Below are 22,526 nucleotides of genomic sequence, written 5' to 3'. Positions count from 1 at the left end.
CCTTTTCAGAGCTTTGTTCAGCTAGACTCCTGTTAAACCACCTCTCCTGAGGCACATACAGAAACTCCAGTTGTAACGCTTAAATAAAAGAGTTCAAGCGCATAGGTTCAGCAGTACACCCACAGCATTGCTTTAACCATTCACATTTTCACAGGTGAACATGTGTGCTGTTATTCAGCATGCAGCTGAATAATAGTGTATACAGTAGGTTTAGCCATGCAAAAAGACAGGATGTGTTTCTCTTTTAGGCTGTGTATTTGTATTCTTATAGAAAGGCAGTAAAATTGCAGGCATCTGTGCCTACAGCTGTATTTTAACATGAAAACATTATTTTAAACTGAATTCAGTTCTGAGAAGTGGGGGGAAAACATTTTTTCTATTTGTACAAAAAAATCTCCTTTTTTCTTTCTCTTTTTTTTTTTTTTTTTTTTTTTTTTTTTTTTTTTCCTTGAAATAGGGGCTGGCACTTCTAAAGTCCTATCAAGTGCAACGGAAACAAAGTAATGTACACGAAGTCAAAGAGGCTTCAATTCCATGTATTCCGTTTTATATTCCATATATTCCAATTTCCAACAGGGGGTAGCATTACACTACTACAAGAACATTTGATATTTAAAATACACTCACTTTCCCCACATTTGCTAGTCTGAGCTTCCTTGTACAACAGATCTGTAATTTCTACTCATTCTGCACTAAGTGAAAACCACTCAAGGCAGAGACTAGCAAAAATGTCATACCACTGAAAATAAGGCTCAGATGGGACCCGAACAGGTACAAATAACAGCAGACTTGACTCTACTGTGTAGATAAACAGCATGGTTTTCTCATCTCATTTTTTTTGCTCAGCATGTAAAAGTAACAGGAGAGGCAAGGTGCATACAGACTGGATCCAACACCTCACAACGATCCATTTCTTTTGTACTGTAAAGTTCACAAGATTAACTGTGTCATCACCGAACATCTCAGTACTGCAGAAATACCTGTGAAATTAGGAGGGGTTGATAAATGAAAAGTGGTGTTCTACATTTTCTTAGAATAGTACATCCCAGTAGAAACAAGAGTTCTGCTGGACTTGGAGCATTATCCCATTTCAAGGTTTCGAAAGTCAATACAAAATTACTGTTTAGCAGGAAGCTTAGAAAGACTGAAAATAAATGAGAAGGACAATCATTAACACATATACATATGCACACATGTACTCACAAACGGATTCAGATAGCCTTGCTCTCTTGATTAGCAAGGGAGCAATTTTGGCAAATTTACACCAGAAGAGACATGTAATACGAAAGGTCCAATAACCCACTCATTTCTTGACACTGAAACATTCTTTCTCTGATGAGGAAAGGGGATGAGCTTCAACCAACATGCATGAGACATTTTACACTTTCCACTGAAAAACAGTTTTTATGCTACTGTACTGAGAAGTATCCTAACTTATCACAATTGTTCTTGTTAATTCCGACAAACAGAAAAGTAATTCCACCAATTATACAAAACTGCATAAAGTATCCCTTTTTACTCAGGTTTTCTACTTGCAACAAGATTTAAAATCCAAGTCATCTATTCATGACGTGATTATTTATTTGCAGATAAAGAGTTTAACTGCAACTCTACAGCTACAGTGACAAACAGTAAGTAGAGAAGAGCTCAAATGTGAAAATATTTCAAAAGCTGGCAAAGTGAAATCTCAAATGTTAGAGACAAATTAAACCTACCTCTATAGACAATTAGAGATGGAGAAAGTTTAGTTAAACTGTGATTACCATTTTGAAACATTCACCTAGGGACTGCCCTAAGAAAAGTCTTTTCCTTCTTCTAGTTCCCCCAAAGAGTGTTGTTCCACAGTGTGAGCTTATTTTGTACTTGCACTAAAAATACATTGGGGCCTGTTTTGTAGCTGATGGAGCTATGCCAGTTTACATTAGACTAGTTATTTGATTCCTTCCTTCCAGCCCATTCCACATAAAGACACGCAGAAAAGAATCCTTGTTATAATCTGTGCATCCTGCTCCGCACAGAGAACTAGAGTGGGCTTAATTATGAGCCTATGAAGAATAAAAATGAAAGCCTTGCAATATGATCCTCGCAGTCATTTTCCTTCTTTTTCAACCTCACATTTACACCTAAGGTTAGTCAACTTCTCCTAGAAAAAAATTAACAACAAGATAATCAGTGATCACGATTAGGAAGAAATGGATGGAATTAGAAGGACAAATAAGGGAGCGAAATCTCAGAATAGTAAAATTAAGACAAGTGTTTTCTGTTATCCCCAGCCCACCACTGAAATTATGGTTTGTCAAAGCTAATGAAACAATAATTAAGCTGCACAGCTTTAGAGGATACAGATACTTAACTATTCACAGGGGCTGCTCACAGGCTTCTCCTATATTGGAGAGCACTGCTATAAATTATTAGGTATAATTATTTCTGTAGTGTTCCAAAGCTTTCTATAGCAGTTATCTCCATAGCACATGTGTTCTGCTTGACTTTGTGTCTCAAGGAATAAGATGAATTGGCAAACTTCATCTGCAAATGTTTTCCTAGTGCTACAGAGGATTCAAGTATACAGTTACTAGCCTTGATACAGGCCACTTAGCACTTCTCTGTCCTTGTAATAAACCAGATCTGGAAAAGGTTTATATTTCCTTAATATTTTCCAGGCTCAAATTTCTTGTAATTCAAAATTGCTTCCAATCAGCATTGAATTAGCAGAGGATACCACAGAATCCAGACTACTGCAGAGGATGTGGCTAGAGGAGAGGGAACATAGCCAGAGTTCGTGTCCCACTGATTCCCAGCTGTTGAAACAGTCATTTCAGTTGATTGACAGCTGGCTGCTGCAGTCTATACCGTGAACAGCCCAATATACTCATGTGACAAGACTTAAGAGCACAAAGTCAACTTTAAAGACCATTTTCCATCTACCCATGGACTTGTGTGGGACTGAACTGCTTCAGAGAAAGTCTTGAGGACTGCTTTCTTTCATCTACCCCACTTTAGGAAAGGAAACACAGAAATACATAAAGATTACGCCAAGGAGACATACAAGCAGAGCTGGTGATGCAGTAAAGACACTTCACTACAGCCTAGGATCTGTATATAAGACTCTGGTATTCACTCACCCCATCCTGGCTGTGATTTATCACATGGATCACATTAACAGTCACTTGTTTTGATCTTAACATCCCCACCCTGTCCAAGGAAGCTCAGTCTAACTTTTACATGCACACAAAAATTGTGTTGCTACAGACATACTGATGCATCAGACTTCACTGTAGCTGAAGCAGAGGGGATGGAAAAACAACAGTAGCTCCAACATAACATTTTTCCCTATGCTTCTATCCTACACCCATGGGTTGAATTACTCCCTGAAGCAAGTTAGTTTTTCAGTGACTCTTTTCAAGAGTCAGGAAGTTATTACACTAGCAAGGATGGCCAGAATGCAAGTAAGACATTCCCTCCACAATGTCATTTAGGAATGGAACAGAATAGATTGTGTTCAATTGGTAAAAAGTGGGATAAAGAGCACTTTTTACACTGTAACAAAGGTTTTCTCAGTTAGTCAGGTGCAGTAACCTTAAGGTCAGCTTGGTTCTGACTCAGAGTTCCTACACTTTGAGTTGAGTTTATCCAGCACCAAGGAAACTCAACAGCAAGTAACTACTTACTTAAGATGGGACAATTGACTAGCTGAAATACTTAACTGCAGATCCTCAGGCAGCTTGAACTGCTCCAGAAGTTCCCTGTAGACATCTGCTCTCACACCTCTTACTGGAGAAGAGCTCAGTTTTATCTAATCCCTATTCAGGTAAAATGGCTTTTGACCTAAAAAAATAAAATTAAAGAAAAAAATCATTGCATCAAAAAAATTTGAAAAATTAGATTTGATGCAATATGCCTCTCCATAAGGATTTAAGAAAAGAATACATGAAAAAAACCACAATGCAATTGTTTTTCTTTTATTCTTCTGTTGTTACAACTTGGTTTGAATTTCAGTCATTGCCTCAAGTTCTTGATATCTTGCTCCTTTCTAAATGCTAAAATTTGCTCAACCGTCAGGCTAATCCCATGCTTAGAATGAACTGCCATGTCCTTTTCAGCTGCCATGTCCTCAGTTGTAGACTTCCTGAATCCACTGAGTGTAAAGTTTCCTGCATTAATAACTTCTTTCCAGTAACTTTGCAGTTCTTGAAGACACCATTCTTCAAGTTCAATTTTACACACACACAAAAAAAAAAGAGAATCTGCTGAAATAATGTATTCAGAGCCACTGCTCTGTGACCTTTCGTTAAATAGAAAATGGGTTTGAACCATTTAAGTTACAAAAATTACTGATAGACTTCCCAGCATTAAAAAAAAAAATTAAAAATGTAGAGCATCTGCTCCATTATGGCAGGGTTGTTTTCTTTTTAAGTAATTCTGATAAAGGAGTTGCTTTTCTGTTCACAGTTCATTTGAAAGGCAAACTTTCTGTCTCTCTCACCACAGCCTGGAAAACATCACATTTAACATAATCTTTAGCACTTGGATAGAATTGTCCACATCCAAAGTACTGTAGAAACACCAGTAGCATTTGGAAGTAAACATTATCCAGATACAGATATTTCACAACTAGGTAGACAGGTAAACTGGTCAGAGCCACAAGAACAAAATTGTAAAACAAAATTCCTGGATCAGTCCAAATCTCAAGCTGCTTACCTCTCTTACACACCCCAGGATTCTCCTCTTATTTAAAATGAGACAGTGCCCAAAACACCACCATATGCACTTTGCCATCACAAATTCCTGCCAGAAGTCTGCAGTAAACAACTAGCTTTATAGCACAGCATGCAGGTTTGTAAAATCCATCCAAAACTCTGCCAGGCAGGGCAAGAACACCAAAGATTAGTATGGATTCTTTCTGTATTTTCTGAGGTCCAGAGCAACAATCCCCACTCTTCTACTATGGGACAGGGATTGAAATCTGTCTCTCTTAGATACCAAAGTTTCATCTTATTTCTTTTAACTGACATGCAGCCTGATTTTCTTATGGAGCAAAGATTTTAATTACACTGATTTCAGTGGCCCTGCTTTTAAGACTGTCAGAGGAAAGCCTGCTGAAATCTGCAGCAAGGCTTCTGCTGACCTCAGTGGGACATTTTTATCAGGACTGTACAATTGCATGAGAAGTAAATTTAGCAGTCCCATCTACTATGTGAACTTTTAAAGAATTCCCTTTCTTTTCTTCTCTAGACAGTTCCCTAGCATTCCAGCAGAAGTATTCTTAACTATGCATAATAAAGCAATATATAAAATCACAAAGCAACTTTAAAACAATCCATCCTGAATACTGTTTGGCAGGCACTTCTGTACCAGAATGGCTTACCCATATTTTCTAACTCTTCTATCTATAGGAAGTATTCATTCTGTTCTGAGCATACAAATATTCTTCAGTGATTCATTCCTCAAATTGGTTTCAGTGTGGTTTTTTGTGGAGCAGGTAATAAACAATTTTCTATTCAGTGCATTTTTTGCCACACTTGCCATTTCCTTGCTAACAGATGCCAAAATCACATTACCCATATAAAGATGTTGTTACCATATCATTAAACTTTACTAAGCCAATATTAGGAAAAAATACTTGTTCTTTATGAGCAAAGTAATAAAACTTGGTATAGGGTTGCACAATTTTATTAGAAACAGTATGACTTTGCCTAGCTCACCCTACAGGACTGATACCTTAAGGATCTAATCTGATTACAAGTCCATATGGGATATTACCAGCCAGACTCAAAGTGTTTCCACAGATACCTTGAAGTAATATTGGGCATCTTGAATTACCAAAACTAATTCAATTCATATGCCTTGTCAAGGGTTGTGGACAAGTTTAAGCACATTTTGTGTAATTTTGCTGGAACACATTTCATCCTGATTTGCATACTTCCAGTTTTAAGTGACTCTGTCAAAATGGGTTGGCAGGAAAGGTCGCACCCCTACTGAGCATCTATTTTCAATCCTCTCATCTACTCACAGGGAGCTGCTGTCAGCCCTCTAGACATCCCATCCAAATGATTGCTATCCTACTGACACTTGCCAATTCCTTCTGAGCCACGCAATTACTTTGATATCAGTGACTGTTAATCAAAACAGAATATTTTCTGCATAGACTTCTTTTATCCATGATTTAAAAAATACAAACTTGGTAGATACTACAAACATTTTGCAGAAATGTGAGTCAAAAAAATGAGGGGTTTTTAAAATAACTTTGTTTATGATCTTTCAGAAGGGGATGAACCACATGGGAATCAAACAGAGGAATCTTGATCCAGGGCTGCCACTGGAGTTATTTGCTTCTCTCTGAGCTCAATGTAGTCTATGCTTTCCCAACCTCTTTCTGTGGCTTCTTCCTCTGCAGGTGAATTCTACTTTGTCCATTTTAGAAAATGAAGATAAAAAGTGGCTGCTAACATTTTATAGGATTCTGTAGAATTTTTCTAGAAAGAAATTTATTTCTACTTCGAAAAAAAGAAGACGACAAAAAAAAAAAAGCCTTCCCTTTTCCCATTTCGGCCATGTTCCAAGCAATCAGATGAGTTTCTTTATAACTGGATCAAAAACAAAAACCCTACAAACCCTACATTCCAAAGGGAGTAAATTTTTCCAGCTTTTATTGTCAGACTCCTTCTCCTTCAAAACATTCTTTTCTCTCTGTTCAGAAAAGCTATTGCTCCCAACAGTCAAAAGTGTAGCCATCAGGTGTAGTAATAATAAAAGCTATTATCCAGCTTGATTGTATTTAGGGGAGGAAGTAGATTTTCCCATTTGTTCATTCTGATGTGTCTAAAAGGTCAATACCGTGGGTTATCAATACCTTCACTGGCTCTCTGACAGAAAAGCAATCCAGCAACACTTCAATTTAGTACAGAATGAATTCTGCTGAGATACTTTGTCTACATTCCCTCATACAGGAAAGATGCTCTCTTCTCAGGACATTATTAATATCATTTCATTTACCAGTGCTTCTATGGCAGGCATTTTTTTTCCCATTACAGATCATAGCCTATCTGTTCCACTTAGTGTCTGGTCCCAAGAAGCGCCGAGAGCTTAATTCCTATTATTTTGAATTCAGATTAAAACCTTTATTCTTCACATAAATGCTGTGGGGATTCTTTCATTATAGATAGAGAACATCTTCAGTACTATTTTTAGATAAGAGGTAAGGCAGTCTCCTACAGGGCCAAAAGCAAGTCAGATCTACACAGTTCTGGTAGGGTTGGCATGTCTTGTATTTTACTGTGATGTCTCAAATCCAAAGTCATACACAGTAAGTGCTTCTTCAAGCAAAGCCTTGGAAGAGCTGGGTCACTCGTATGAGACCTTACCAGCAACAGCAAAGTAAAAGGAAGCTGGGTGTCTTCTTAATTGCTTGGGAATTAAGCCTATTGCCAAGAAGCATTATAATATTGTACAAAATAACAGAGGTAAACTGAGAAGAAAGAAAAAAAATCTTCCTTCCCCTGTGAAATGCTGATAAGCAACATCTCAAAACAGTGCATAAGGAGACCCAACATCACCTTAGTAAGAAGATGGGAGTTAACTCTGTGATACACTTGGGGTCTTGGTCAAAACTACAAAAAGGAAGACAAAACAAATCAAGCTCTAAGCCTGACACTACACCCATCTCTTTTATGCCCCTTACCTCTGCCAGTTTCAACTGGAGAACACACTTTTGCTGCAATCTTTGATTTGCACAGTGCTGCGTGCTTTTGTCAGCACAAAATGACTGCATTTCACTGTCGAGGACAGCAATGGATTTCTTCTATTTCAGAAAGATGTTGTGGGGAAATTGGTGTTTTTAAAGATGCTTTTGAATCTGTGAAAAGCCCCCAAAATAACACTGCTTAATTTTTACAATTTCAGAGTTTTTTTACAATAACTGTAATGTACGTAAAATGCACTGTCCAGTGCAGTCACCTCATTTCGTAGTGATGTAGACTGAGTAAAACTATGTTCAAGTTAATGCCTAAACTATAGTGACATTTTAATTTAGGATTGAATGTACTGCACTAATCTTCTAAACATTGGCCACTAAACATTGGCTTTATTGTGTAAATCTGGTATTTTGTATAAATAATGCAGGCTTTGCTAACAACTACACCCTTGAAGAGAAGCTAAAAGACTAAGAGGGGAACACCCTGCTCCAGAAGGAGCCAAAGGCTGGATGATTGCCCAAGAAGCATGAAGTTAGCGAAAATCTGTGGTAACTGGGGGAAAGGTAAAGGCCAAAAAAACTTGTCCCCCCTGGCCTATAAGGAGCATGCATACTAATTTACAGAGCAAGCAAGGCTAATTTAAATATAACTAACCAATAGCAGATGGAATGGTAATTACAGACAAATGAGTGTAAATTTAGATAGGTTTTTACTAATCATGTAACAAGATAAATAGACTGTAGTTCCTTTCTGGGGTGTGCTAGCTTTGTGGAATTACCACCTAACAGCCATCACTGCGCAGACATGAAATAAAATAAATACCTTGACCTCGTGTGTACTGGCTTGCATATGAGGTGAAAGAACCCTTCTTTTGGGATAAGTGACAGGTTATGGAAGACGCACCTCACTGCAGGTTAATATATCACAGTCAAGACTTAGAGAAAAACAATTGGAAATAAATCTTTTAAAAAAAAAGCACAAATGCAAGCTTTCTAAATCATGCCAAGAGCCAATAATACCCAGAATCAACGGTCATCAAAGCATACGAGAGCCTCAGACTGTCATTCAGGTCAATACTGACAACTGAATTCCAGATTCCTCTGAGGTGCAAACTGTTCCTGTTACAGTTTTGACAGTGTGTATGTTGCCTAACTGCCCAGAGCTCTGAGATTAGAGCAGAAATACAAGTAGAAACAATGCTGTAGAAGATGACAAATACACCCTTCTCAGTTGATAATTTAGGCAGCCTGTAGCTTTCTTGAAGATGGGAAGAAGCATAAAATGTTACAGCACCACACATCAATACCATTAAAAAAAACCCAACACACACTTTGAAAAGAGATGTAAGAGGTATGTAATTACTTATAATCATGTTCCTATACTTTTAAAGAAATCAGGGAAATAAACACCGTACAAGATAAACACGTAAGGTGTTCAGTCTCATGGGGAAAGAGGTAATGGCTCCAACAGAAAAAAAAAACAGCTATGTTAAAGGTGTATATTAAAATATATTGTGATTTCTTTAGTATCTAATTTAATGCTACATTAGAAAAATACCTGATTATGAGCCAAAAAAATAGAAAACGTTCTCGGTTACATGGATGTGGCCATGTAGTCTGCAGTCACTATTTCTCAAATCCCACTACACAAGCCTACACCTTAGAGGCCTTCTCTTTTACAACTTTAATAAGCAGCATCTATAGTGAAAGGAGATACATCAGCTAAATCCAAGGTTAAGGGGTTTGGAAGACCCAGTTACCGGTTGTTCATGACCTTGGTTAAATCAGTCCAGGCAAGACCACAAAACAGACTTCAGTGCAAGATGTCCTTTGGAGTTCAAGCCCCTCCTCTGCCTGAGGACACATCAGCCTTGCTTCTCTCTAGGCTTAGTTGCCCCCCAGCCTACAAAGCACAATGGAAACACAGATATTCTGAGTAGCTCTAGATCTACTAGAGACTGCACTCACAAAAGGCTGGGTGTGATTAACAAGCCCGGCAGGAACACGGTGCTGCATGATTAACTATCCAGAGAAAAGTGCCTGCTCAAGGATCACAGTACAGACATGCAAGTGCCTTCCCTTAAAGTTGTAATGCAAAACAAAGAATTTCTACAGAACAGACTAGAAGAGGTAAATCTCCTATCAGCTCATCAAAGCAGCTCCTCACTTAAACCGAGATCCACATGCCCCCAAGCAGGTACCAGATCTCCCTGTACGGTGTAGGGCAGGGCTCTTAGCCACTGTCGATCCTGCTACCTGACGGAAATTCTGAACTCCTTCATACATCATGACTACAGCATTCCTGTATTTCCACTTACTACAGATATGCTGGGAGATTCAAAGTTTGACACATACAGTTACTGTGGTAGCAAGAACTATACAAATGCCTCACAGAGGATTTGGGTAAAGCAACTCCTAATGTGGGGCCATTGTGTCCAAGGAGGCTTTGGGATTTTTAAATGATCGCCTAAAAGGAGGTGGCTGAATACCAGTACAGGATTGATAGTAACAGCCACACACAAACAGACACTTTCTTTTCTCCTCTATCATGGCAAGTTAACTACCAAAGCAGTAATCAAGACTATATTTCTACACATATAAGAACTCCCACTGACATAAGTATGAGTTTAGGGTGAGCTAGACACACATAAAAGCCATTTCTACTAATAGGCACATTTCGAGCTGTCAACAGTGATCTGAGTATAACACTGAGTGAAAAGACAGCCATAATCTTTCCATATTAATTCAACTTACAAGAAGATGAAGGTCAGGGGACAAAAAGCAAAGCACAACTAAAACCAGCACTTGTCAGATGGAAAAGGACAAAACCAGTTGGAAAATAATTTTATTTTTCAGACTTCTAAGAAAATTTACAAACAATGGTGGTGTAAAAAAAAGACACCCTATAAAAAAGGTTGACAGAATTTCTCAAACTATAGCATCAAATGAAGTTACAGAGCAACAAGCATACAATGAAATTCTATTCATCAAATTAGTATAAGGTAATTGAAATGTAATAAATCTAATAATCTCTACATCTTACCCAGAAATCCTGTAACAATCCAACATTCTGAGTTTAAAACATACTTACAATACACAATTAATCTCTCCATCTATAGCACTGAAATCACCTAGGCAAAAGTTACATAGCAAAGAAACACCTTGTGAAGTTTGTAAAGCACATCTGGAGCACACTACAATAACATACAACAGAAAGCAAAACACCCTGCATGCTTGCTTATTAATCCCCAACATCTAATAGGAAATACAATATAGAAATAATAGAAGCAGTATTTAGTAACTTTCTCCATGCTGGTTCTATTCTTCATCCAGAGTGAAACAGAAAGTCTTCCTTGCCCTACTTTCAGTTTGAACCTTGGCATTTTCCCAGGGTATGTTCCCCCTATGTTCATCATCATCCTTGTCATTAGTGGAGCAGGTGGTTCTTAACCAAGTCAATCCCAATCACGAATGCCACCATGCCTTCCACATATGAATGTCTTCATCCTGCAACCTGCCTCCAATTCTTCACATGCTGAACTCACAGACAGACAGACAACATGCGCAAAATCTAACCTCAATTTGCCAAAGTTTATATACAGGGCAGAAAACAAACCAGTGCTTATATCCTTTATTACTGCTGTAGACTTTCCTCTACTCAGGTCACTCGCTCACTTTAAATAGTAGGCATTTAAAAACCATCAACACAATTTAATTAACAGCTTAACTTGAAATTGCAAAGGAACTCCAAACACTGGCACACTAAATCCTTTTGAATGTGAATTTGAAAAAACATGAAAACCTGATGTCTTCATTAACCTATAAATCAACTCCTCCCAGCCCTAACTTCATCTTAAATATACTCTGTTCAGAGCACAAGGAATAAGAATTATTTTTTAGTTACAGCATATGGATTGGTGCTTTCACTGTATTCATCCTGAGAAAAGCCAAAGACAGTGTCCATTAAATACTGCTGAAATAATTCATCTTGACAGCTCAGGACAATGTATCAAAAGGTTATTTTGTCTTTCAAAAGTAAAAACAAACCCATGAATCATTCCATTTAATGAGATTTCTTTCCTGACTGCTTACAAAAGGGTAGGAATAAAAGATAAGAAACAGATGTGCATATCCCATGCTAAAACAAGAGTTAGTAAGAGGCTTCCACCAGTGTTTTTCTCACTAAATCTGTTTAAATATTGACAATTCCTGAAATTCTTGCCAAATTATATTATCAGGGCAACTAGAAACACTATGAAACCTGGCAGCACTTTGCAATGAAAGATATGGGTATGTATGTTGTTGGGGTCAACAGGCAGTTAAAGAAGTGGTGACATAATTTAGCCTTTCATGGCTTTGAAGATACAAAATGGAATACTCACTTTCAGCTTCCTGTCTGTCACAGATATCCAGGGTAAACTCTGATAAATTAATGTCTAAACTGACAATTCAAATCACTCAGAAACATTTAGACCATGTGAGCTAACTGTACCTTAACTATTTCTTTCCTCGCTACCTATAACAAAGCCATCTTGGAGCTTTCTGATCACAGAGCTTGTAGGATTCCTTCTAGGAATCAGTCTTACTCATTTTCCCCAACTTCTCTCTAATCACAGGCCGCAGACACAGGAAGCCAGCAGCAGATACACTGCTGTGCACCCCGCTGCCTGCACTGCACAAAGAAGTGGGAGGATGAATCTCGGGCCTGTGCATCCAGCTAAGCTCTCAGACTTAGGCTAGAGGGCTAATGAGGGCCTTTGGCAGAGATGGCTGGCAAGGATGGTCTTGGAAGAACACTGATCCTAATGATCAGTGTAAACACAACCTTATAAGGCCCGTCACACCAGTGTCTCCTACCTCCCAAGCTGCAGGTACATGACAAAGTAACATCCAAGGTGGTGTTATGGAGGCTGCACAAGCGCCTCAGGCAGACAACATTTTCTAGTTTTCAGATATGTGAAGGCAGTCAATGATGCAAATGCACGAAACATCTTATGAGAACAAAATAACCCCTCAAATCTATAATAATTTGCTATACACTCAAGCCCTTTTCTGGGCAATGATTTATGTAATCCCACATGCTCAATTAAAATGTACACACTTCAATGGCAGTATTTAACTCCTCAGACAAAACTCCCTCTTGCTGAATCCCTACTTCAAACATTCCCTAATTTGAGCACTCCATCTGACCTTCCCAGCGTTTCAACAGCTCACCACTACCAGCAGCTTTACCCTCTTACAGTTTAGGAAACATTCACAAAAAATGTCTTCTCCAGAATGGATAAACACAGATACATTTTCTTAATGCAATGTACAGTTAATGTATAAATCTTACTGCAGTAAAAAGCCAAACATTTAGCAGGGTTCAAAAGAATTTATGAGAATATGTAACTCATAGTAACAGATACTGACAACTGGGTTTAGAAAGGCATATGAATCTCCATACTTTATGTTTTAAATCTTTATGTGACTGGTGATCAAAAATCATTTTTCCTGCAACTACACTGTCCTGGTAGTAGACCACTAACAAGTTTTTGTATATCTCCTCTAAAGTATCTGTCATTGGCTAGTTATAACAGTGGATTAGTTGATCTGCTACAGATTGATTGCCATGCTGATTTGACTATCCTCTCCTTTCCTCATAAGAAATTTTGCTAATTTGGCTTCTTGTGGAAGACATGCTCAAATTACAGTTATAAAGAAAATTTAAAAAGTAATAAAATAAAAATATGGACTGTGGTCACTGTTAAGAGTAGCACATACTATTTGACCTCTCTTCTTTTGAAAGACAGATCAATGACCTTCATACTAGATTACTATTATATGACAAATTCAGCCTTCTCAATGCCTGTAAAGCTTCCATCTCTGTCACTGTATGCCACTCACATACACCCAAAACCAGAATTGGCCAATTTAAAAGTAATGATTGATGGCCTATATTGTTCAATGTTTTCTTCATCAGGCACAGATTTTGAGGAAATGGTGTGCTAAGCCTCTCAATTTGAGCATAAACAACAGAAAAGTTATTACCTGTTCAAATTATAAAGGAAACAATAGTACTGATGACCTGCAACTTAAGTAATTTCAGATTAATCATGCTATATTAGGTAAGGCTTGTTAGCATCTGCTCAGTGTTAGGTATTTACCTTTAGTCCACCACAGATTGGACAAGCTGAAAAAAGAGCTCTTGTCATCCCAAGGTGGGGGCTACATGTGTCATAGGGGTCAGCTGAGGCCCCACTAGGTGGTGACAACTCACTACTTTTGGAGTCTGACACCTGTCCTTGTGGTTTTGTGTCTGACCACCTCGAAACAAAATCCACATACGTCTCATCACTTGAGTCCTTGCTGCTTTCTGCGAGTAAGGATGAAGGCCTCCCTCTGTCCTGGCTGTGCTCAGGTACCCTCTGTGCTTCCAAATGTTGTAGTAGCAGTTTTGGGTCGCTAGCACCTTGAAGTGACAGGGCCTGGTCCTTGGGTAGCAATGAATCTGCACGCTTCGGTTGCACATCTTTAGAAGCTGCCTGTAACAAACTCCTGGGTATATCATAAATATGTCTGAGAGAGCTGGGAACCTGATACTCTGATCCTGCACCTCTCTGGGGCTCACTGTGAGGACAAGTACATAAATTCTGATCTGAAGGAAAGTTCAATGGCAAGCTCAGCAATGATCCAAACTCATCACCATGGCAAATGTCCAAGCTCCCAGCATAGGAAGAGAAGCTTCCAGAGTAAGAAGAGTGACTACCAGTAGCTATTCCACTGTCGGATGAACTCTGACGACCTATTTCCTGCAGCTGTCTGGATCGGAGGGGCTTGGGAGGTGGTTTAGTGGTGCCACGTGCCCCTTCTGGAAGGGTCTTTTCTTCCCCAAGATGAATGCCCTTTGCAGCTGCCAGTCCGTGACTCTCTTGAGAAGTGCTGGCTGAAGACTGTTCAGGCCAAATTGTCAGTCTGCTCCCAACACTAACATCTGAGTGGCTGGTATCTGAAGATGAGCTTGAAAGACTTCTATCATCTCCTAGAAAAGAAAACAACACATCAACCTATGTTTAAAACACAAACAACATACTGAAGCATGGCAAGTATGTACAAACAGAAAGGACCCTGAGACTCCATCTGCTTTTTGTAAGGGGAACTTCTGTCAGAAAGTCAGAATTCCTGCAATAATTTCTATCCCCAAGGGGAAAATAAAATACAAATAGTATGTTATTTTGCCATAACCCTACCACATTGTGGAACATAATACATTCAGAGCTAAATTTTTAGAGTTTCTGCACCAAGTTCCCCCCTTTTGAATCATATTTTACTTCCATACAGTTAATTGGTTTAATTTAGATAGGAGTATCTTATATGACAGGGAACAGTCACAAAGTTCCATGCTCAGAATAGCTGAGGATGCTCTGAAAAAAAATTGTTGCTGTAACCCAAAGCCATATAAGATATTTTCATACTTCTATTTGATCTGAATCAACCAAACAATTCTCTTATTTGTACTTTTTCTCTATTTAAGTCTTATCTGAATGACATCAGAGTGAATGTTAAAGACACTACAAAACTAAAATCAAACTCAAGACTGTTCTGTTCTCTCCTCTGACCTCTCCTACACTGTACTCCTCCATAATTGGTACTGGGGCCAGCACTGTTTAACATCTTTCTTGGAGACATGGACAGTGGGACTGAGTGCACCCTCACCAAGTTTGCCAATGGCAGCAAGCTGTGTGGTGCAGTCGATGGGCTGGAGGGAAGGGATGCTATTCAAAGGGACCTGGACAGGCTGGAGAGGCCCATGAAAATCTCATTAAATTCAACAAGGCCAAGTGCAGGGTCCTGCACATGGGTCAGGTTGGGGCAATCCCATGCACAAATACAGGCTGGGTGGGGAATGGATTGACAGCAGCCCTGCGGAGGAGGACTTGGGGGTATAAGCGGATGGAAAACTGAATATGAGCCACCGATGCACACTCGCAGCCCAGAAAGCCAACCGTATCCTGGGCTGCATCAAGAAAAGTGTGACCAGCAGGGCGAGGGAGGGTATTCTCCCCTTCTACTCCACTCTCATTAGACCCCACCTGCAGCGATGTGTTTAGCTCTGGGGACACCAACATCAGAAGGACAGGGACCTGTAGGAACAAGTCCAGAGGAGGCCACAAAGATGATCAGGGGGCTGGAGCCCCTCCCCTGTGAGGACAGGCTGAGAGAGTTGGGGTTGTTCAGCCTGGAGAAGAGAAGGCTCCAGGGAGACCTTACAGCAGCCTTCCAGTACTTAAAGGGGCTACAGGAAAGGTGGGGAGGGACTCGTTATCAGGGAGCAAAGTGATACGATGGGGGCTAATGGTTTTAAACTGAGAGAGGGTAGACTTAGACTAGATACAAGGAAGAAATTCTTCGCTGTGAGGGTGGTGAGGCCCTGGCACATGTTGCCCAGAGAAGCTGTGGCTGCCCCCTCCCTGGCAGTGCTCAAGGCCAGGTTGGACGGGGCTTTGATATATATATATATATATATATACACTATCACAAAATAGCAATGTTTATCCCCTGAAATCTAATTCTTTTCTCTCAGTGCCCATTGCATAACACTGGCTTGTGACCCCTGCACAAGCATAACTCCCGAGATTAAATTATACAGCTATCCAGACAAAAGGCACAAATTACAAAAATATTAGTGTAGTTCTCAGCAACATGCCCAGAAGAAGAAATATATTTGTTAAATAAAAGTTATTCTGCTTATAAAAACATCTGGCTTTATTTTAAAAATAAGATTAATTTACTGGAAATCAATTCTCTTAGTCAAATATTTTAGGCACTTTAGAACTCTGGAAGGGAAGCCCTCCCACAGTCCTGAAGAAAATGCTCTATGTAGAGCTACACATTCTCCAAGACAGTAGCAGAACCTAGATCTCCAGATTCAGGCAAATGTCCTCCCACCAAACTTGTAGGGACAGTCTTCTTGTTATAATATTTCCCATAAACATAAATATTTCATTTTCCTATGCAAAATTCAAATCACAGAATATAAAATCTTACTCCAGGATTTGTCATTCTCTGAGGAATTCTTAGGAGAACAAGGTCATAAATTCAAGTAATATCACACAGGGAACATATATAAAGTTGGGCTACAGTTTCTAACCAGACTGACTGGATGGAGAAACCAGGCATGCTTCTCTATCAAATCTCAATCTAGTCAAGTCTAGTAGTTATATGCTAAGAAAAACTTCAGGAAGTCTCAGTGAAATTTAGTCACAAACCACATTACTCAGCAGTGTCAAGACTAAGTAGCCATGGACATATATAGAAGTACATAATTAAGTTCCTGAGGATTTTCACAGGGCCATTTTTAGACTTGTAGGCTTTAAAGTCAAGAGCAAAGCAGATGTTTTAAGGATCTAACTTCTGCTCTTAAACAATTCAAATACTAGTTAAGGGCATAGGCCCTTTTACAAATCTAGTGCTATAACTAATTCTACTTTGATACATAAACAGGTCCAGAAGGAACATACACAGATAGCACCACAAAGACCAAGGATACTTACACTGAGAACCAAAGCACAGGAGCCCTAGGTTTTACTACAAAAATCTGCTGGTAAGCCTCATGTGAACTATACAAGTTAGTCCATCTCGAAGGCTGGAGTGAGTCAAATACTTAAGCAGATATAAAACGTGATGCAGACAGTTTTTTTGAAGTTGCACACACAGAGATTCCGTGGAATTCAGCATACTAAAGGATTTTCCCGTGTTAATAGTGTATGATCCAAAACTCTGCTCAGTTGAAAAACTCCAGTCTACATCAATGGACTTTAGACAATGCTGTTAAAGAACAGCCCCACAACCAACAGCAGCAAAATCAATTATCTTGATCTTTTCTCCATTATTTTTCTTTAAAGCTTAGCATCTTGTATACTCATTTCTAAAGACTAGGAAGGATTTTTATTTAATTTTTGTTTAATTAAAGATATTTCTTACCTCCACTGCCCTGGCGACTTGTATGGGACAGCAAGCTCAAGCGCTTTTCTAATTGCGAAGCTTCATGAGCCAATCTTTCTTCTGAATAAGCTGGATTTGTACTTGGATCTTTAAAAAGAAACAGAAAATAAGTAAAAAAGAAGATGGAAAATATATAAAAAGAAGGAAAGAATAAAAGGACACATTCTTATATTAGATATTCTTATGTTTGATATACTACAGGAAGGGAAAATGGTGACTGGAAATTGTATGGGACAATCTGCCTTCAAGCACATCCTGGAGGTATGCTACATAATAAGTTATAATTTTAACTGTCAAAGACTTTCAGAGGTTATACCCAATGTCTCTAAGAGTTACCACCAGAGACATAGCACCAAAGGCAACAGCTACAGAGAAAATTAGTGTCCAGCAGGTCTAGCAGTTGAAAACTAATATGTGACCCGTAGAACACATCCTGACTTCACTTGAACTCACTGGGAATTTTATCACCGATGAAGACCAAATTTTTCATCCTACAAACTTACAAATCTACATCATAAACTCAGTCATAGTGCTTAAACTATCCGATACCTTCCAGTCCAGATCACCTATTTACAAAGACATTGCTTTCAAGTTTGATGTTGAGAAGGCCATTAAGTTCAGAAGTCAGAGATGAAATAAGCAACCTGGTGGCTCTCTGTCTTCCTGCTTAATACAAGTTAGAATGGTAAAACACACTCCTGAAATGTACTATCAGGGATTCTCCCCATGCATTTTACTGTTTTCCATTCCACCTGAAATTACTGCACTGAAGAAGGCTCATTCTATTCCAACAGAAGGACCAAAAGTTATACAGAATGTGGAAGAACATTTTCATCAGTAAAACAGGCCAGTTTCCTCTAAACCAATTTGTTGCCAGCCAGGCAAAACAAAAAATCAGGTGTTGGAAGCAATCATAACCATTATCCCAAGAGAAATCTTACAGGTTTCTTCAAACACCACTGACAAGTGTGTTATGTTCAGCAGTTGCAAAGGATATGGTCTGCTAACTTGTTCATCATCGGAAATTTCAGTAGCTCCTATTAATTACATAGGGAAAGTAATTAATGACAGATAAAGCAGTTTAGCTTACTCACAACTGCTGCTCTTGTATATCTGATCAACTTGCTAATAGTAGCACACCACAGAAACATTTAATCATTGGATCATTTAATAAGAAAAAAAAAAAAGGATGAAAAGGGCTACACATTGCTGTGGTTGAGTTAGTACGATAAACAGCTGAAATTATGACAGAAAAGTTTCATTTTCATCCCAGATCTTTCGGTTTTAACAGAGTTGGGTTTGATGTCAACACAGCAGTCAAAGCAAGCTCGCAATCAGGGGAAGGAGCATCGCCAGGTGAGCTGAAGCTCCGTGGGAGTCCCCACATTGTTAACTACCTGAGGAACAAGCTGCCACATCTCCCTAACCGTACTCCCTTTCCGATCTGCCCTGCATAGATCCAAGTGCGTCACAGGAAGCGACAATGCTGAACTAACTTTCCCATATAGAGGGCGTTTCCATCTTTAGCTGTCTGCAATCTGGATAAGATTAGCAGAATGAGCCAGACACACACAAAATCCTGTAACACCATATGTTGGAAATCAAAGATGTTCTAACGGGGACAAGGCAACAATGCCTGTGACCTCTGTGTCTCCCAGCAAAAACAGTGCTTGATGTCAGTGTCTGACACCTTCCAAACCTGACTTTAAGACAGAAAAGAGGACTGTTTGATATGGATTATTTTGTTAGGTCTCCATTCCTATTTCCCCTTCCATACAACTCATATTAAGCATTGACCATTTCAAATCTGTGTAACTGTTTACTCAAATGAAACCCCTAATGCTTCCATATGGACCTCTGCCAAAGGAAAAGACAAGATCTGGCCACCAGCACTTATGGTGCAACCCAGACAGGTCTATGCAAGGATCTGCTCAGTGGCATACAGCATTACAGGCTGCTGCTTGAATCTATTTTTGAACGTCCTCTGCTCCAGTTACTCCGGCTGTACCTAGTTCAGTGCCCTTATGTCCGTAAAGGTTCAACAAAGATGTTCTATGAGCACTTTGAGTATAAAGTTGGCATAACAGATCAACAAATTAGTCAAACCAAGATGCAACAGAAACTAACCATTTCCACAGCAAAGAACTGACAGTAGAAAAAAATCCTTCCACTTTCTTCAGCATATGATTACTTGATAAATACAGACTTTCAGAAAGTTACTAGAGCACATACACAGCTATTAGGTTTTTAGTAACTGATACCCCTCTTACAGACAGCACAAGATATAATTAAAAAAACCTGATCAAACAACTGATCTTGCAAAAATATCCAATAATAAAATACAAAATGGGGAGGTAGGAGGGAAGTTTAAGCAAATCACTAAGTTTGCATTTCACATATTCAGTCGCTTCTAGAAGCCAAATTCCCTATTAGCTACACAGCTACAGAACACAACAGGTTTAACCCAAAAACATGAACTCTCTAGACATACTGCCTGTCCAAGAGGACTGAAAATTTTTTGGTTAAACTTCCCTTTAAGGATTACATGTGTATAAAAGGTGTGTATAAAACTGGATGATAGCTACATGATGTGACCTCTCATTGCCCAGTTTTGTAGAAGACTGCTTAGAAGAACCCTTTCTCAGCAAGTACTAGGAAATGTCTAGAGAAACGTCTTCAAAATCTGCCTAACAGATATAGACTTTAAGTCTTAGGTAGACGTTAAATACAAGTGTCCATCAGTTTTACTGAAGTCTTTGTTTTGCCTTTAATCTTCTCTGCTAATAAATAAGACTTCTATGGAAAGCACACACAATACTATTCCCTAGAAGCAGCATTTTTGGTTACAGACTACCAAGACTGATCAGGAGGATTTTCTACAAGATCAGACTAAGGACTGAAGCCACTGGCACCCACATTTTAGAGACCAGTCCCTGCTGGAAGACATGACCTACGATCTCCTGTCATATGAGTGTAGAAATATGGCCTAAAAAAATTATGAAAACAAGGGTTTTTTTCAACAGTAAAGTTGAGTTTGTGGGCACCAGCCTATACCTTGTGCATGCACAACACAAAGCCTCTAAACTGTGTAGTGATTTGCCATATCACTAACTCAGGAGGACAGAAGCAGCATGACCGGTACTGAGACAGCTGTCCAGGGAAGTTCATACAGGTTCTGCCCACACAACATCCTACAGTACTCCAACAACATTAAGAGCAATTACTACCTTCATTTCTCAAACTCTTAACAATGTATCTCCCAAGGAATCTAGGCAGTTAGATTCACCCAGGTCCTTCATTTAAGAGAGTGTTTTATAATTACTCAAACAAAAATGGATCCCCTGCTGTGGAAAAAAAATACCTTTTGTGTAAGGCAGTCATTGAAATCTTCTTAAATACTGCTTTGGGGCAAAGGGGAAGGATTACATCAAATTTGGCTAGACTAAAAATGCCTCTGATGGAGATTTTATTTTTACATTACGTTGGTGGATATTCATTAAAGCCACATCAGCTGCTCATCGTGGGAGATTTTGAATACTTTGGTAACATACGAATAAAGTGTCACAGTAATTCAAAGCTCTAGGGTTGTTCAGTAAGCACCTGTCAGGAAAAAAAATCTATCGTATCAAGTTAAGTCAGCAGCTATCTAAGGTATGCTTGATTATATGTATCTTTAAAATGCAACACTGGTTAATTACTTCTTTAAACAAAGTCAAATTAAGCTGAGCATCTCTCCTCTCTTTCTTCCTTTGTAACTGTAGGCACATTTGCAAATTAGGCCTGGACCCTCACCTTCATGCTAACATCTCCACACCTTGTAAGATGTCTGGAGGAATGAAAAGATGTCCTAAAAGTTTGAGGAGAATCCACTTGGTACAGATACTGCAGAAGGCAGCCATAGAGCTGTCTTGCAATGGCCAAAGGTGTATGAAGCTTCAACAAAAAGAAAGAGCATCAGATAGATCCTCTGCAAGCAGCACTGCACACGCTCCAGTCAGTCACAAAGCAGCCTGAAAAAGCTTCCAAAATTAAAAGACAGCATCAAAACTATCAACATTACACTTGGGGACTTTCCAGACTGCAGAACTAGATTGTCCTGTAGCCTTAGCCAGATTTAGAGTACTGATCTGCCCAGTGATCAAAAATATCACTGATCGGCTATTGGGCCTTTGCTGTGTTCATGTCTGGCATTCAAGATGAATCTTGCTAATGAAAAAAAGGAATTCAACGCACACCTGATAAACAAACATTTCTGAAATAATATGCATGCAAATTCAGTATAGATTACAAACCATGCAATCAGTGATTCATTACTACGTCAAGACCTAAACTTTTGTCAAGACAAGAACAAAAATTTTTCTGGTCTGTTTTCTAACTATCTTCTCAAGAAAAAGAGACTATGCAAGTAGCCAATTACAGCAATTATCTTCCAACTAGTAGCTGGGGAAAACAAGCCATCCAAAGACATCCTGTCACTCATTTGAGCCCTTTATGTAAAACACTACACTGTCTAAAAACATCTACACAAACCTACACTACCTTTACATTCCCACTCAATGTCATAGGCCTTAAATTTGAGACCTGATCACGTGCCTTTAACAAATCAAAACCTCCAATCTGCTAATGGAGCTACCATTTTGGTACAATTTTGCAAAATTAATAGACTGCCAAAATAAGTACCACACAGTAGTAAACTGCAAAACATATAATGTTCTTTCCTTTTTCCATTTTCTTTTGGATGCACATATGAATATTCATATTCATTTGATACCCATTTTCAAAAAGTCATAGAATAATAATTCAGGTCGGAAGGGATTTCAGGAATTCTGTAGTCTAACCTACTGCTCAAAGC

At 38.9% G+C, this 22,526-nt stretch overlaps 1 protein-coding gene across 1 annotated transcript in view; it reads right to left on the bottom strand.

Moving 5' to 3' along the window:
- The window catches only part of DOK7 (docking protein 7), a 71,008-nt gene that overhangs the window by 26,900 nt on the left and 21,582 nt on the right, over positions 1-22,526 (bottom strand). Inside the window, exons 5-6 of the mRNA XM_026847181.1 lie at positions 17,654-17,761; positions 13,837-14,711 (exon numbers count right to left, since the gene is read on the bottom strand). Coding sequence (XP_026702982.1) covers positions 13,837-14,711; positions 17,654-17,761 — 983 coding nt within the window. The remainder of the gene's footprint in view (positions 1-13,836; positions 14,712-17,653; positions 17,762-22,526) is intronic.

Source organism: Athene cunicularia (assembly GCF_003259725.1).
Source record: "Athene cunicularia isolate RWA chromosome 4 unlocalized genomic scaffold, athCun1 chr4_part1, whole genome shotgun sequence".
Classification (NCBI taxonomy): Eukaryota; Metazoa; Chordata; class Aves; order Strigiformes; family Strigidae; genus Athene; species Athene cunicularia.
The sequence above is the reverse complement of the archived record's forward strand: the minus strand, read 5'-3'. Positions and strand labels throughout refer to the sequence as shown.